At 37.7% G+C, this 18,749-nt stretch overlaps 1 protein-coding gene across 1 annotated transcript; it reads left to right on the top strand.

The window, feature by feature from the left end:
- Window positions 1-655: 655 nt before the first annotated feature.
- aqp3a (aquaporin 3a) lies at window positions 656-13,384 on the top strand. The gene is made up of 7 exons (XM_067438320.1): window positions 656-711; window positions 8,613-8,766; window positions 10,996-11,122; window positions 11,245-11,382; window positions 11,478-11,602; window positions 12,146-12,363; window positions 12,470-13,384. Exons 2-7 carry the CDS (start codon window positions 8,659-8,661, stop codon window positions 12,642-12,644), a joined length of 891 nt encoding a protein of 296 aa, XP_067294421.1. The 5' UTR covers window positions 656-711; window positions 8,613-8,658; the 3' UTR covers window positions 12,645-13,384.
- Window positions 13,385-18,749: the final 5,365 nt, after the last annotated feature.

Raw genomic sequence — 18,749 nt, 5'->3', positions numbered from 1 at the left:
ATAATGTTACAAAGAATTTCTATTTCAAATGAATGCTATTTCGTAGCTACTTTCTATTCATCAAAGTTTTTTATCAAGTTTTCATAAATAGTAGGCTATGCATCACATCCATGTCAAAAATAAAATAAAATATATTAAGAAATGTTTTTTGATCACCGAATCAGCAGATTTCTAAATGATCATATGACACTGATGATTGAAGTAACGTTAATGATTCTGAAAACTTTAGAAATAAATAGCATTGGAAAATGTATTTTTGTTGTAACATTTCGCAATATTACCATTTTACTGTTCACAATTTTGAACTGAATGCTAGTCTACATAGCCTACCTGAGGGGTCTCTTGAAAAGAAGTTGTTAATCTTTCTTTTTGAGATGTTGGTGATGAGCCTCAGTCATATCATATTTAGCTTTGATCTTGACACAAGCCATCGCCTATGCTATCAGTATACTCACACAAAATCATTTTGCTTTTCAAAACGGTGCTGGGGCAGGATTGTAAATTCAACACATTTTTTTTAATTTAGGGCTTACATTTATTCATGTTTAGCATTTAGTAATGTATTCGTAATAAACACGAATACATGTTGTTTGTGTTTTTTTAATACTTACGCGCGGAGTGTTACGTCATATGTGACCGTTGCCGTGTGAAGAGTTTGAAAGAAGAGTTTGTCCGCTCCAGTCCATCTTCTTCGGTGTTGTGTAACTTTAGGTAGGCAGGATTTTATGTTAATTGTTATTTCCTGTTAGCCTGACAAGCCAGACCTACATCAAGATGTTTTACACTCGCGGGCAGAATCAGATTAGATTTGCTGTCGCTAGGGTGCGTCTTGATTTCTAGGCTAATTTCCTGTCACTGTGCCTGGTCATTTTTTTTATACATGTCTGCCTACTAAATTAAACCACAACACAACGAATTTACCACAACACAACGGAAACGAGCCACAACGAAATCACCACAGCACGATGGAATCGCCACAACACAACGGAAATGCTCCCGACACGACGGGGCTCTCGGAGTGCAATAAAGTTAACGTTTGTTTTCTTTACCATTGCTCTATAGATTGGCCTCGTGGTCGGGAACATTTCCGTTGTGTTGTGGCAATTTCGTTGTGTTGTGGTTTAATTTAGTACGGCTGCACTGCTGGGTTAAGCAGTTCACACTGCCCGATTTTGAGTCGCCGACAGGTTTTGCGAAATCGCCGACAATGCCCTACGTTAGACCATAGGCAAATCGGTGCTCGTGCACCCAAGTGACAATCACGCACTGTGAATAATCAAAGACGCGATCAAAGAGAATCGCCGACACCGGTGAGATATTTGGCATGCTAAAACTCCTGCTGTGTGAACTGCGCGATGACCGACAGCCATACAGGGCAGCAGGAGGTTCAGGGAGGAGTTATAGAGCAGAATATTAGTATTTTAATAGATGTATTTACAATTCTATCAAACAGAAACAAAGGCCAAACATTTGCACATCCAGCAGCAGCCCTACAAAATTGTTTATTTACCTCAAACTGTGCAGAACACAATACTGGCTCCCTCTGTCTCTCCAACAATTTCTTCCGCCATAATATTTTTTCTTTTTCTCCACAAACAGCGCACATACAATTTTGAAGCAAACTTTGTGCAGTTTATCATTTTTAATAACAATTCCAAGTCTCGCGCGAGAACTCCGGTCGGACGCACGTGTGATCTCGCGTTGTTTACTTGTCACATCGCACGTGTAGTTGGGAAACGTAGCCTGCGTCTCAATCAGTTCCCTAGTTCAGTAGTCAGGGCACTGATCAGGACATAAGTCAATGGGCTGACTCCCTGATCAGTGCCCTGACTACTGAACTAGGGAGCTGATTGAGACGCACCCTTAGTTTGCGCACCGGAGATAGCGAGAGTTGTCGGCGATTCGTCCTCTTGTTCAGTCATGCAGTGTGAACTCCTCTGTCGTCAAACCATCGTGCAGTGTGAACACAGCAGTGACTGAATGCTACCCCAGATAGTCATGCAGTGTGAAAAAAGCAGTGACCCGACGAGTTTGTAAATCGTGCAGTCTGAACTAGGCTTTAAGACATGACTCGCACAGGGTTATAGAGTCTAGCAGCAGCGCACGTTTCTTCAGCTGCTGGAGTTATGGCCTTTTTACAACTGGTTCCTTCATTCGTTTTCTCTGACCAGGTATTTATCTGATCGCGAAATGACAAGGAGTAGGCCTAAATGCCTTCCAAGATTATTTCGAGACGTATTTAATTCCGATTACTCAAAACCAATTCAGAAGGTGCTCTGAAAACATTTCAGTCAAAACCGTATAAGTGTAAATGTATCTGGTTGTTTAAACCGCATGTGTACATTTTACTCCTGGCAAATGGTTAAAAAATAAACGTGTGTGTGAGACCGTGTTATGGGCTATATGTTGTAGTCAGATAGATATGATGGTGCTGCAACATGCATCGCCGCAAATGAGTAAAGCAATAAGCCAACGCGAATGACCATAAATGAATGAAACTTTAAGAGATGCTCAAAAACACAATCATCTTCAATAAAAATTAATAAATGATCTTGCCAGTGCTCAGAGGTGGGCACAAATACATCAAAAACTATTTTGTTACAAACTACAAATACTGGCTCATGAAATGTAACAAAATAAAATACAAAATACTGATGTGAAAAATGTATTTAAATAAAATACAAGTAATTAGTATTTTGAAAATACAAAATTACTTTTTTTTTTCTTTTTTTATATGATTATTCATTTACATGTATGCATTTGGCAGACGCTTTTATCCAAAGTGACTTACATTGTATTCAAGGTACACATTTTACATGAGTGATAAAACATTGTAAAAACATTTTACAAGGTACACATTAATCATAATATGTGTGGGTTTGTTTTACACACAAGACTCTACTGCCTTGACCACGTATCTTTTCCATAGTAGAATCACGCTGCGTGCGCAATTATTGAAAAACAGCATTGATGATTATTTTATACAAATTCCGACAGAATATCAATATTTCTCATATATGTAATATGTTTAAAAACGTGTAAAAACTGCAGATGAATTTTATATTGTGAACACTTGCTTAGCATGGAGATTTCAGTGGCGTTACGAGTACGACATTAACAACGATTTCAGTGGAGTTACAAGCTTATGGCGATTTCAGTGGAGTTATGAGCTTACGACAATCTCATAAGGCACAATTTTCTCTATAATGCCGTTCAGTGTGCAATATGTGTGTAGACTGTATATTTTTCACAAAACACTTAACCTTAATGCTGTTTTTAAGAGGAGCAGCGCCACTTCTACCCTAGAAACCTAGATGCACCCAATACACTTCTGAGCTGTAAAAAAACAAACTCTGGTCAGGCCAATCAAATTGTGTATAGAGTCGGTGGGCGGGGCTTAACATAATGACTGCCGAGTTGCGTGCTACTTGAAAATAAAGAATCTGGCAAACGGCGGTTTTTCGAATCGGGTAGGGCTGCGACTCTGGGAGACTTGGAGTCAAGCTTTTATTTGAGAAAAGAACGGCACTGAAATCATTCAAGAAGGGAAGATGTGTACACAGTTTTCTCTACGCTTCGCCTTATTTGTTGCTTTGGTTGGTTGTAGCGCTATCCAATAGAGAGTGAGAGACATGCGTCATAATCTGAAAGCCACGTCCACGCAATCTGAAAGGGGGGGAAACAAACCAGCCGTCTCCATTTACTTTCTATTCCGTAAGGCTGCCTCCTTGTTATTTCTGACTTATAACAAAAAACGAACAATGTCTAAAACCTGATTTGTGACAAGGGGTACAGAAAACAAACTAAGAAGAACCCAAACCCCAAAAGTTTTTATAAGCTGTTGACCCCCAAAAAACGGCGTTTAAAGTAGGGGTGTCCTCGACCAAGGATTTACACATTTGAATCAGAATTGTGTGTGTGAAACGGTTGGGAGGGGCACGATACTAGTCTACAAATAAACTAAACCTAATAAACTTTTAAAAAAATTACCTTCCTAGAGAGGAAAAGAGAACTTTGAGTGCGTTTACATGCACATTCCTAAGCCAACTGTGCCTAAAGGCACACCGCACACGAAGATCAGCGCCGTGTCTCAGGATCTCAGGACGCACACATTATATACGCGCAAGCTCAATTTTGAATCGGCTTCTGATAGAAGAGCTCCACGATCTTGTAGCACAGGGTGAAATCAGTATACATTGACGATTTGAGGGAAATATAAATTTAATATAAAACCTTGAAATGGCGCTGTGGTTAAACAACTTCCTAAGTCGCCACGGACAGGAACCAATTGCCACCACCGGTGTGTGTTTGTGTACACTCATTGAATGTCTTCGAATTTTAAAGGCGCAGCACTAAGTTTCGCTTTGCAGTGTGAAGCTCAGCGCCCTTAAAGGGGTCGCACACTGGACATGAAGCACCGCGCCTGCTTAACACCTGCGAAGATTCGTCTGTGATATCGGTGGTCGAATTCGGCACCGCATATCGATGCATCGAATCTTCGACTATTCGGGGTCACCCCTAGTTTAAAAACATAAAAGTGCATACATGCAATAGAGACAGAGCGTGACAAGTTGTATTACACTGAGAGCTACGCCCACTGGAGGGGAAAGCCTGTATCCACTTTTGTCTCCATAAACGCTAATTTTTTTGGGTCGACAACTTATAAAAATGTAGTTACCGGTATATGTTTTTTAGCTCTTTTGCTGTATACACCTTGTCACATATCAGCATTTAGACATTGTTCTGTTTTTTTGTAATGACTCCGAAATGACAAGGAGGCAGCTTCATGTAATACAAAGTCAATGGAGAGCATTTACAATGGTTATTTAAAAAAAAAAAATTTTTTTTAAGTATTTAAGTATTTGAAATACTCAAATACACTCCCTCAAAATATTTTGTTACAAACTACATTTCATTTTTTCCACACCTGCAAAATACAAATTACAAAATACACTAAAGTAATTAAATACGTATTTAAAATACATTTAATTGAAATACTGCCCATGTCTGCCAGTGCTTAGGTCACTCTTTCTCATATTTGAAATCCCCTAAGCTGCAGAATAAAATGCATCTTGAATCTTTTGCTTTCGTTGCTGCAAACTCCAATAAATGAGCATCCCGCTGGAATTGAAGATCTGATTTATATTCCTTTGCGGAGGTATATAAGACAAACTGCATGTTCTTTTATTTTTTTATTTGTTTAGATTGTTTAGCTCGTTTCGTTTGCGAGCGCCGTTGCGAGCAGCATCAGCCTGCTTCAGCTCGTCAAAAATGCCATTTTACTGTAGAGGTAATATTATAGTAGGCCAATATAACTAACATTGTGATGCTTGAAGTGTTATATCTATGGATTTTATTATAGGCAAGACAAGTCAAGAGTTGATTTGAGAGTCTAAATTGATTAAACGTGGTTAAATCACTATCGACTGCAGGTGGTTGTCACTTAAAAAATTAAAACTTTAATTTAACAAAGATAAAAATGCGCTAAACATTCTTCTAAATTAACTTAACAAAGAAACGAAACAAAATATATCTATTTTGACATTAAAAAAAAAACTGAACAATTTTAATGGCTGCAACAATGTAATAAAAAAACAAACACGGGCTCCAGTCAGACTCGGACTGAGATTTTTGTCGGACAAAACAACACAACGAAAAGCTTTAAACCAGGCTTCCCATCAAGTTGTTTGGTCTGGAAACTCACCATAGACAGGGCTCAATCCGAGGGGCGGGATAAACGGTTGTCTTTCAAACTCCCTCTGCACGCCGTGCACGCAATTGGATATTGGTACAACCAACCAGAGCAATGAAGGTGACAGAGCTAGTTGACAGATTAAACTTTCAACGTATCCGGTTGGCAAAACTCAGAACACATCGTCCCTTTTTAAGAATGACTTCAGTGCCGTTCTTTGTTCTTTTCTCAGAGAAAAGCTTAACTCCAAGGCTTCCAGAGTCGCGTCGCGTTCAAGAGTTAAAGCTGATTCAAAAGACCGCCATTCGCCAGCTTTTGTGTTTATTAGAAGCACGCAACTCAGCCATGATTATATTAAGCCCCACCCACCGATTCAATACACGATGTGTTTGGCCCGACAAGAGTTTGGCGTTTACAGCTCAGAAGTGAATTGAGAGTTGCTAGAGGATACTTGCGGCAAATTAGATTTGCTGCCCCTAGGGTGCGTCTAGATCTTTATGCAATATTTATCTGTATGTTTTTTTAACAGTTTAACATTTCAGTTACTGTGTGTGAAGAACAATACAATAGTCCAGTGTTGTGATCTAACTCACACCTGGGTGAAAGTAATACGATAGAGCAACACAATTTTTTGAGAAACCATAGTGATACAAGCATTATAACAGAAACAATGAATAATCTTGGAGAGAGTTTCATCGTGTTGACTGTCGTAACGCAGTTTGAAAGCTGAATGGAGAACGACTTAGCTGCAGCGGAGGGAAGCATGCATTGACGTGAACTTAAATTTAATGACTTATATTCATCTGTAGTCACATTAAACTAAGGAATGGCTTCAGAACATTTATAATATAGTGCACAAATTGTTGATGATGCTTTATAATGTTTTGTGCTTTTGTGGGGCACAGGGGCTGAGCAATAACACAGAATATTATACGCACAGTATCGAGTTTGGATCGGTCCTGTCTGACCGATACTTGATCCAGCAAATAATGATGGATCATAGCCGATACCGATACTGAGTTTCAGATCGGTGCATCCCTAATGTAATATCACATTTACCTCAGAATAAAACATATCCATATCCAAAGAAAAATTAACTCTAGAGAGGAGCATTTTTGCTAAATATATGCACCATATTACATAGGCTATTCCTTATATTTTTTTATGTTCTTCAATATTTAATGCATGCATGTATGAATACATCTGGCAAGTTTTTATGAAGGCCACCATTTAAATGTTTATATTTTTAAAAAAACATATTGGTGTTTGTTTCACTATTTAAGTTAATATTTTAACTTTATTATTATTTAAAAAAAAACATAATTGAGTGTAATTGTTTGTATACAAACCAATAGAAATCAGTATATTTACCTTCAACATTATAGTAGGCTAATGTACCAAAGTGACTCTCATAGTTTACAGCATTAGTTTAGAGATTTGTTTTCTTTGAGAAAATGATTCCTTTATTGGGCAAAATTTTACCTGCTATATATACAAAATAATCTAAATTGATTTGAATCAAATCGAATTGTGAAATTTGTGTCAATACTCAGCCCTATTATTACCTTGTCAATTCTTAAAGGGTTAGTTCACCCAAAAATGAAATTGATGTCATTAATGACTCACCTTAATGTCGTTCCACACCCGTAAGACCTCCGTTCATCCTCAGAACACAGTTTAAGATATTTTATGTTTAGTCCGAGAGCGTATGCAAGTGTATGCCCACTTGCTTTCCATGTCCAGAAAGGTAATAAAAACATCTTCAAAGTAGTCCATATGTGACATTAGTTAGTTAATTAGAATCTCTTGAAGCATCGAAAATACATTTGGTCCAAAAATAACAAAAACTACGACTTTATTCAGCATTGTCTTCTCTTCCGCATTTGTGTTCAATCCTCAAATAAAGATTCAAACGGTTGTGAATCAGTGAATCGATCAATGATTCGGATCGCCAATGTCACATGATTTCAGCAGTTTTTGGCAGTTTGGCACGTGATCCGAATCTTTGATCGATTGACTGATTCACAACCGTTTCAATCTTTATTTGAGGATTGAACGCAAACGCGGAAGAGAAGACAACGCTGAATAAAGTGTATTTTGTGTATCGAAAATGTATTTTCGATGCTTCAAGAGATTCTAATTAACTAACTGATGTCACATATGGACTACTGTGATGATGTTTTTATTCCCTTTCTGGACATGGACATTAAAGTGTGCATTCACTTGCATACGCTCACGGACTAAATATAAAATATCTTAAACTGTGTTCTGAGGATGAACGGAGGTCTTATGGGTGTGGAACATCATTAATGACATCAATTTCATTTTTGGGTGAACTAACCCAAATGTTTAACATGCCATGTTTGCTGTTTTAATATAATGGTGTGTTTAGATTAATTTAGTGCCTAATCAGCACCAATGGTAACATATTTGTTTTATGAATCATATGCTGTGACCCTGCCTATTCCTGGAGCCAAGGCCTTAGTCATGTTTTATGTTAAAATGAAACTCTTCTCCTACCACTGGCCTTTTAGAGATTAGCCAAATATACTTCTAAAATGCAATAACAGTTTAATAACAGAAATTTTAAACCAAAAGCCTTAATTGGGGGTGATGAAGTGTCAGAAGGTTTAAAAAATACAACAATATGAGAGAAAGGGAAGAGGAAAAAAGAAGAACCTGTTTTATAATAGAGAGGAACAGCACAGGAATGCAGTGTGAAGGGGTGTGAGTGCATAAGTTAATAATACAGGGAGGGATTGAGGGAGGTTAATGTGGTGTATAGGTGACTGTGTGTGTGTGTAACATGAAGAAGTGTAAGGGGGCAGGCTGGAGCATGAAGGGCTGGTCCTGGTCCCTCGTGCCTATAAGAGCAGAGCCCTGGCCTTCACTTGAGTATACTTCACTGAGGGACATACAGATTTTTTTCAGACAGTCAAAGGAAGACATCCACACCCGGCTGAAAGATGGGTTGGCAGAAGTCTATGCTGGATAAGCTTTCACAGACTTTCCACATCCGCAACCAGCTGCTGCGCCAGGGATTGGCTGAATGCTTGGGAACTCTCATCCTGGTGGTGGGTATTTCTCTTTAATCATAAGTTAGATAGCATCAAAGCTGAGGTCAGTAGTTTGTCAAATGGTCTGAAACTAAAAAATATCTCATTATCTGTAATGTCAGAAATAATTTTTATTTTGTATTGTAATGTTACAGTAGAGCATCAGCTGTGGAATTGAACAATTGCACACTCTTGCTCTCCTCACATTTAGATTGATGACAAAGTCATGCTGTAATGGGTATTTTGCCACATGCAAGAACTCACATTTTCCATAATCAATTAAATGAATCATAGATTCATGCTAATTAGCATTTAAAGATGTACTATTTTGCACACAGTGGTGTGGAGTCTGGGACACAGATCTTACATTTGTGTGTTTTAGTCTCCTGCAACAGTCTTAAGTCCAATGGATGGTTCAAAAAGTACCCAGAAGTGAAAATTCTGTTCAAAATAATCATCCAAGTCATACAAACTTGTGTGAAACACACACACACACACAGCGCGCTCACACACACACACACACACACACAAAAAGAGAGATAGATTAATGTTTTTTTATATACATGAACCTATGATGGAAGTTTACTGCATAGTCTTTTATTCAAATTATGAATATTAAATATGATCTGAGGAACTATGCTTAAAGGAAGTCATCTGTAAATAGATAGGGAAGAAGGGTAGATCAAATCTTCATGAGAAAAAGCATGCTCAATATACATGATAAACATCTTTAATTTAGTGGCATTTTTTTTTTTTAGTAATGCAGCTTGCATTAGGAAAGAAGCTTTCAGTGAACAGCATTTGTTTTATCACTGCCATTATACACAATCTACACATGAGAAATAACAGATGTTGAGATGTTTAATTAATCATCTTAAGGCATTGACCTAATATCATCAGAGTGTATTTGCTACACCAAAATCATTTTAAAATATACCTTAGTCCATTTTTTTCTTATCCTAAACATGTACAATTTATATTTTGGAAAGGTTTTATATTAATGCATAAACATATTTAGTGTTTAGTTATGGGAATGTTCTCAAAAACAGGAATGTTCTCAAAAATTATGTTAAACAGGATGTCTGATAAATGCACCACATGCGGCAGACCACGTAGATGAAACTGCTGCTTTGTGTGTGTGTGTGTGTGTGTGTGTGTGTGTGTGTGTGTGTGTGTGTGTGTGTGTGTGTGTGTGTGTGTGTGTGTGTGTGTGTGTGTGTGTGTGTGTGTGTGTGTGTGTGTGTGTGTGTTTGCATGACTGTCACAGGAGTGGTATGAAATATGATGCTTGTTAAAGAGCATATTGACACCAAACTGCTGCTACAAAATGCTCACAGGACAATTATGTGATTTTACAGGCACTTTAATAAAAACTCTTTTCAAAAAGTACACTCATAGTTTGCCTTTAAGGTGTGTGGCCCAGGTTATACTAGAGATAATATCTGAATAGAGAGGCCATGCGACAACGGGAACACTCAGCAGGTGTGATGTTTGCTGTGTGGCAAAAGCTTCTTTGAACAGAGTCTTTGTCTGTGAAGGTCAGTGTTGTGATATTGACTTTATCAGCAAACATTCTTCTGAAGAAACAGGAACCATTTGTCTTTGGCCACACAATACTCTGGATGTAAAATAAAATGAACAACTTAAGGAAATGTATGAGCATTTATTGGTCATTCCTATTGAAATACTGTTGAGCCCATATAGGTGATAAATTAGTTTGTGAAATAGCCTTTTTAGGCTTGTGTTGACATTGTTGCTGAGATTAAATCTCAAAAAAGCTCTTCAATGCTCCCTGACAATTACATGACTTTAGCAAAGCCATAGCGTGAGCCTGATAATTCGATATAATGCCACAGGTATTTTTAAGTTCACACTGACGTGACCTGTAAAATGGAAACTTCAGCCACAAGTCTGAACATCATCTTGTAATTACACTTTGTCAGAAAGGACTTGTAATGACCTGTCTGAGATGTTAATTTGAAAATGTGCAGCTCAAAGTCACTATAGGTTTGTAGTGTTTCAACAAAAGGGAATACTTGTTTTATTTTTTAGCAGAGTTTGAATCTGTAACCTGCTATTCTCATCACTGGTCTAAAGTATATGTTGTGTCTCACAATTTAAATGCTGTGAAAGGCCTACTGTTAGAAATGATTCTTCATAGTGCTGAAAGAAATGGCATGTTTAAAACAATGTGTGGTTTTTTCAAACAGTAATTTAACGCATGTTCTTATTTCACATCATTCACAGATGTTTGGCTGTGGTGCAGTGGCCCAAGTGAAACTAAGTGAAGGATCTCATGGACTATTTCTCACAGTAAACCTTGCTTTTGGGTTTGCCGCTACCCTTGGAATCTTGGTTTGCGGCCAGGTGTCAGGTAGGCAAACTCCTCTAAAATTGCATCTTAAGCTGTTGTTGTGCATGGCTATAAAAACAGGGCTGAGTTTTTATAAAAGATTCTTTGTGGATGAACTTATTGGATTTTTTTTTCATCTTCAGGCGGACATTTAAATCCAGCAGTTACATTTGCTCTCTGCCTCTTGGGACGAGAAAAATGGAGAAAGTTCCCAGTGTACTTTATGTTCCAAACACTTGGATCCTTCTTGGGTGCCGCAATTATTTTTGCTGAATACCATGGTACGTTGCATAGTAATGTTCCTTCTTGTCAAAAGTGTATATCATGTTTCTCCTTTCTAACACTTTTCTTGTTGGTTTTATGTTTTGGCTTTTAGATGCAATGTATGATTTTGCTGGAGAATCAAATGAGTTGCTTGTAATTGGGGAAAAGGCCACTGCTGGGATTTTTGCTACTTACCCCAGCCCACATCTCACCATCTTAAATGGATTTTTTGACCAGGTCAGTAACTGCAAATTAGCCAGCTTGTAACTAACTTAAATGAATGATAAAATATTTTTTAAATAGATGATCAAATGCTCTGTAGTGACTACATTTTTATTTGTAAATATTTAAATTAGAGATTTATTTACAGGGCAGGACTGTGAAACTATATTTATAATAACAATAATGTCTATTTATTACAGAGCCCCTAAGGGGACATGGTAAAACAATGCAAGGAAAACTTAAATGTTTTGCAAGCAAATGCAAAAGCATTCAAATATGTATATTTTTTATTTTTCATCACCATGTTCCCTTAGGGTAGTGGTGTCCAAACTCTGTCCTGGAGGGTCAGTGTCCTGCAGAGTTTAGCTCCAACTTTCCTCAATACACCTGGCTGGAAGTTTCTAGCATGTAAAACATTGAATAGCTGGTTCAGCTGGGTTTAATTGCTAAACTCTGCAGTGCCCATCCAAGAACAGGATTGGACACCCCTGCCCCAGGAGGTTCCATAATGTATAATGAATTTGATATATATATATATAAATATAACCATCTTCCCAGGTGATAGGCACAGCATCTCTGATTGTCTGCATCCTTGCCATTGTGGACCCCTACAACAACCCGATCCCTCAAGGTCTTGAGGCATTCACGGTGGGATTCAGCGTTCTGGTCATTGGCCTCTCCATGGGCTTCAATTCTGGTTATGCAGTTAACCCAGCTAGGGATTTCGGGCCTCGTCTTTTCACTGCCATGGCTGGTTGGGGTGGTGAAGTCTTCACGTAAGTCTTTACATTTAACTCCCATAACATGAACATATTGTGTACTCTGCAAAACTTTCAAATTTGTCAGTAAAAATTAATGAGTGTTTTAAATTTTGATTTAAAGTGCCAGGGAGTGTTGGTTTCTGGTGCCCATCTTCGCCCCATTCCTGGGATCCATTATTGGTGTGCTTGTGTACCAGCTGATGGTGGGTTGGCACGTGGAGGGAGAAGCACGACTCAGGAAGAATAAAGCTAGGGAAGAGTCTTTGAAACTTAATGACGTCACCAGCAAAGAGTGATCTGCACGATTTCCATCAGCCCTCCGCACCATAAATCCACATAAGCTTTCTGCTTATGAGTCTCTGGGTTCAATAAATATGTCTTGATCCACACAAGACTCCCTCTTCTGTTTCAGAGGGGATTCTGATGTTTTGCAAACCAACTGGACTTAAAATGCTAAACATTTCTAGATTTCAAACTTTCTTTATGGTTCTATCAGACATTTTTGTTATTCTTTTTCTTTTTTATAACAATGATTCTTATTTCTTCCTTCACACATCCTCCAGATTCCTCCATCAAGGGAAAAAGGTGTTTCTTCCGCAACACGAATTATATTAATTCACCGTTTTGAAAAGTTAGTGAAAATGTAGTGTAGCAACTATCAATATTTACAATATTTCACTTTATTTTTTATTTTTACTACTATTCTCCAAATATGTTGACATTCTCGTTGAGCAAAGTTTTTTCTACCAAAAATAGCTCCAATAGCTACACTTTGGCTATTATTTAGTTATTTGTTAACTTTTTGTGTAAATATTATTTTCTCATCTTAGATTAAAGCCAAATCTTATCCTATTACATTTTAGGGATTGCAACTTTACATATGCATTTCAAGAAACATGTTAGAGTTAATAGTGGAGTAAACCTGACAATTGTATGAGTATCATCTAGTATCGTCATCCTCTCATGTATCTGTTTGTTTCATAACCATTTTAATGTTGTGATTGAATGTTTTGAAATGATGATCTTAATAAAGATTTTTTTTAATAAAGAAGACTAACAATGTCATTTTAATGTTGTTTAGTTGAAACCACCCTTTGTTGCTCTTTTGTCTTTGTTAAGGATGTGCACAATCATTTACTCCTCCAGTTGCTGTTGGTGTTAGAATTCAGCCTAAGCCAGTCATTATCAAAAACAGCAGAAGATGAAGGAAATAAGTCTAATTAAGGCCTTAAACAATAGATGTGCACTGGAGGCTTACATATAAGTATGAGAGAGTAAGAACCTTACCAGTCTCTGTCAGGTTCACATTCATTCATATAAAGGCTATTGGGAGAACACCTGGGTGTGTGCAAGTCAAAATATAACACATTCTGCCTTCAAGAAAGAAAGCAAACTTTAAAAGCGATTTTAATCGGCTAATTGCTTCAACCATGCCATAACACGCCAGGTTAAAGTTCTCAGAGCTCAATTCTAATATTTATTATCCCTGATTTATTTCCCAGAACCCTACAAAAACAAATTGTTGCTATGCTAACAGCACAGTGTGGTTGTCAGAGCAATAACTCACTGTTGTTACAGTTCTAAAACCAATTATGAAACAAAAGAAGACCAGCCTTTTCTACACTTAAATCAGTGCTTTAATTCAAGCCTGTGGATTGATGTGTCACGGTGTGGTTGGCGAAGACGCAGACACAGAGTTCTATGGGCTTTTTATTTAATTTAAAAAAACAAATAAAAACTACCCTGTGGGGGAAAACACACAAACCAAGGCACAGTAAGGCAAGGCAGGGTAGGACACGAAAGAGATATATTTTTATGAAATCCTGCAATGGCAAACAGCATCATTACTCCAGTCCTCAGTGTCACATAATCCTTCTGAAATCATTTTAATATACTGTTTTGCTGCACAAGACATTATTATCAATGTTGGAAACAGTTGTGCTATGTGGAAATGTTTTGTGGAAACCACCATGGTAGGTTTTTTTTAGGATTCTTTAATCAATAAATCATGTTTATAGATTTGTTGGTTCATATTAGTTGGCCTTAACTACTAAACAATTAGCATAAAAAAAATAAGTGTTATAAATGTTCATAGCCTATTGTATTGCAAAACACTGCTCAAAGAGTAGGATTAGGTGTAAGGGAAGGGTAAACAGTGCAATTATAAATGTACAGAAATCAATTACAGATTTACATGCAGGCAATTATTTTTAATGAAAGTACCATATAAAGCATGATATATAACATGAAAAACACAATAAGTTCATTATATCAAATTATTCATTTAAATGTTACTACATAGTAGTTAAGGCCACTTAACATAAAGTAGGTCTGTTTTTATTGTGTTTTTTGCAACAGTACCGAAAAGTTTTCACCTTTGATCAGTTTAATGCATTCTTTAATTCATCCTTGCTGAATAAAACTGTACATCTCTTTTTAAAAAACTGAACTGAATGTAAACCTGAACTTTATTAATCATCCATAATTTATTTATAATCGATCTTTGACGTATACATTCTTCAAGTGAGATATATAAGGAAATCTTCTCAGCTTGCTCAAATTGCACACCTTTACAAAACCCTCTCTTTTGAGTAAATATGACTCCCTTGGCCATGGCGTCCTTTTTCTCCTTTGGGTACATTAGCACAGACTGCTTCTCTGTGCCCAAGGCACTTTCAGATCCTGGTCTCATTTTTCAGCGAAAAAGACCACTTCCACACGACAGCACCTGTCCTAATTTCCACTCAAAACAAGTTTAGAAACAAGACGTGGGAAACAAGTTAAAAAAAGTACCATGACAAAACCTGCGCGCTGTTTAGACTTCATCAGGCTTATGGTAGCCGTGCACTGGTATCCAGCGCTGGCTCGGAGCCCACACACCTGCATGGAGGTCTCCAAACACGAGTTTCATTTTAAGTACGGCGCCCAAACTTGCGTTTAGGTAATGCATGCCAAATTTAATGAGGTGTGAAATCTGAAGTTATTTCAGGGCTTTTGAGCTATTTGGATTGTTTTATGAACATTTTGCTTGACAACACAAAGTATTGTCTTTGGGTGTGGGGTTCTTACGTAAACAGGAATCTGCTGAGCAATTACAGCGTGTGTCCTCGTCCAACTCAATTTCCTGTGTGTAAAATTAGAGCGGAAGAGCCACACATTTCCCATGATGGCAGGCATGTAAATGCAAAGAGAAGAAATTCGGGTTTTGGTTTCTAGTTTGGTAAATTCATCTAAACAATACATTTTATTTTTGTGTAGTGCTTAAGACCTACACAAGTTTAGTAACATGAGAAGTCAGACAGCGTGGACTTCAAATAAGAATGTGAGTGGGTTTAATAAAACGCCCTATGAGATGACGCCTCTTCTTCTTTTCTTTTTTTCTTCTTCTTTTTTTTTGTATGTCAAAATCCTCTTGAAAGACTTCAAGGCTGTAGCTATAAACACTGGCCTCAGTACCACATGCGATGTCCAAAAGAACATTATGTCTTTTCATCTTTACACTGAGCAATATGTGCATAGTTTGTAGATTTATGAGTGAATTTTTTTTTAACCTTATTTACCTTTTTACCTTTTTATTTTTTTATTTTTTTTATTTTACCTACTACTGTTTTAGAGTCTCTAATATTCTCAAACTAACATGCCCTGTCTGGTCAAACTGTGGAGGTCATGACTTAGTTTCACTCTTTGAGGTCCACAACTTGTAAAGCACATTCCCATGTTTACTATTTTGTTTCCTGTTCTGATGCATCCAAAGTGCCTGAAGACATGTTTTTTAAGGGGTCACTGATTCTTTTGCTGGGAGGTAAAACATCACAGCACCCAGATACCTTTAAGATGCTGCCAAACCATATGGTTCCCACATGTTGGAAAACCAGCTGAGAGGAATCCATACTGATGACACTTTTTCAGATGTTTTCCAAAGAAATTGTAATCAGATCGTAAAACCTGTACCTGATTTTAAATCTCTGGCGTTTCATTTTTGACAGGAGCGCTCTGGAATTTTTCAGTAGCTGATTAAAACAGATACATTGAAGATAATATAGCTCACTTTACTTTTTTCATGATAAAAAAAAAATGATGTGAATTATACCACATTCCCCACAGGATGATTTAAAGGGTTCATGAACTGTCTTTTTTATTTTATTTTTTATACTGTTGTCTACAGGTCATCTTATGATGTTTGCGTGCTTTTTACATTCAAAAACTAGCCTAGAAATCTAGACGCACCCTAGCGGCAGCAAATGTAATTTGCCCACAAGTGTGGTCTAGCAACTCTCAATTCCTATCTGAGCTGTATTCCTCAGAATCTGGACGGCCCAATCACATCGTGTAGGTAGGCTATAGAGTCGGCGGGCGGGGCCATAATGACGACGGCCGAGTTGCGTTTGCGTGCTTCTAGTAACACAGTCTTCTAGTAAACACAGAAACTGGCGAACGGCGGCGGTCTTTCGAATCAGCTCTGCCCGCGCCTCCGGAAGACTTGGAGTTAAGCTTTCCTCTGAGAAAAGAACAAAGAACGGCACTGAAGTCATTCTTAAAATGGGAAGATGTGTTCGGAGTTTAGCCGACCGGATACGGCGAATGTTTAATCAGTCAGCGAGCTCCCCTTCACCGTCTTTGCTCCGGTTGGTGTACCGCTATCCTTTCGCGTGCAGAGGGAGTTTGAAAGACAACCGTTTATAACGCCCCACGGATTGAGCCCTGTCTATGGTGAGTTTCCAGACCAAACATCTTGATGTGGGTCTGGCTTGTCAGGCTATTCAAAAACATCATAATGAACAAATAATTAGCTAATTTCTGCTCTGCTTTAGAGGATCTCTCAAGTGCCGCACTGAAAATTTGGAAGTAAAGGCCCATGGCTAGGATTGGATAGGATTTGCATATTTAATGAGCTTCAGCTCCCCTATGGTCAGTGCCGAAACGGTAACTGGAATTAATCGCCCAGATGCACAGGGCTTGCAAAATGTCTATATTAAACAAACACAATTCATGTCTCATACACACTTGATTAAATGGAATGTTATTTTTTTTTATTATATTAATGTTACGTGGCACACACACACACACACACACACACACACACACACACACACACACACACACACACACACACACACACACACACACACACACACACACACACACACACACACACACAGCTTGCGCCCTTCAAATATCAAGTCAAGAGAGTAAACAACGCACATCAAGAAAGGAAAGTTATTTCCCTATTTAAGATAGTAAAAGATACCAGGTTTTGGTAGCCCGTCTGGAAAACACATAGCCCTGGTACCCTGAGCTTTGCGAGCCCTGGCCCATACATGTTCAAGTCTGATCCCGAATCGCAATGAACCTGGATTCTCCAGCCCTTGACAGCACGCTAAGGTATGTTCAGTTAGACATGTACACATAATACTGTCACACACACACACACACATATATATATATATATATATATATATATATATATATATATATATATATATATATATATATATATATATATATATATATATATATATATAAAACAGACGTGCAATGTCTTCCCCATGTGAGCTGTATATTCATTCAAAATAAAGTTCATCCATGATATTAGAATCCGTATGAAGCTTATGTGGTATGTTTACTGCTTAGATTCTAGTAAGGGATAATGTACACCCAGCCGGTTGTTATCGCAGAATAAACCCCGACAGAGTGATCAGGACCCCTCCGCTTTGTGGTTTATTCTGCGATAACAACCGGCTGGGTTTACATTATCCCGCATATTACACAGCTACTATAGTCTCAAATAAATTAGACACAAAATATTGTCTTGAGATTAAATATTTTATTAGCTCTTACGCAAAGCTTTCGGAAAGAAAAACAGTTCCAAATTGCTTTAAGCCTTTATCTATTGCTGCTAAATGTTGAAAATAAATGCTGAAAGGGTTAGTTCACCCAAAAATGAAACCAAGCCTGATTTACTCACCCTCAAGTCATTAAAGAACAGGCAGGAAGAATGTATATGACATTCTTCTTTCAGACAAATACAATCGGAGTTATATTTAAAAAGTCCAGGCTAACGTTAATCCAAGCAGTAGTTGTAACGTTAGCTGTTTTTGAAGTCCATCAAATAACGTGCTCCACACCGGCTCCGATGGGTTAATAGAGCCTTCTGATTCAAATTGATGTGTTTGTGTAAGAAAAATATCCATATTTAAAACTTTATAAAGGAAACCCGCCTTGAAATCTTCCATTGTAGTCATGGTTGTTTAAGTATTTAACAGCCACAAGATGGCGCCAGCATTAAGCATAGAAGTAGTACCGGTCAAGATAACTCGTAGTACCCTTATGAGCGGTTGTGAAATGGAAATAACATACCGCTGGAATGCGCGATTGACCAATCAGAATCAAGTATTTCACAG

The sequence above is a fragment of the Pseudorasbora parva genome, chromosome 3, assembly GCF_024679245.1.
Source record: "Pseudorasbora parva isolate DD20220531a chromosome 3, ASM2467924v1, whole genome shotgun sequence".
In the NCBI taxonomy this organism is placed as follows: Eukaryota; Metazoa; Chordata; class Actinopteri; order Cypriniformes; family Gobionidae; genus Pseudorasbora; species Pseudorasbora parva.
Note: the sequence above shows the minus strand (reverse complement) of the source record. Positions and strands in the feature narration are given on the sequence as shown.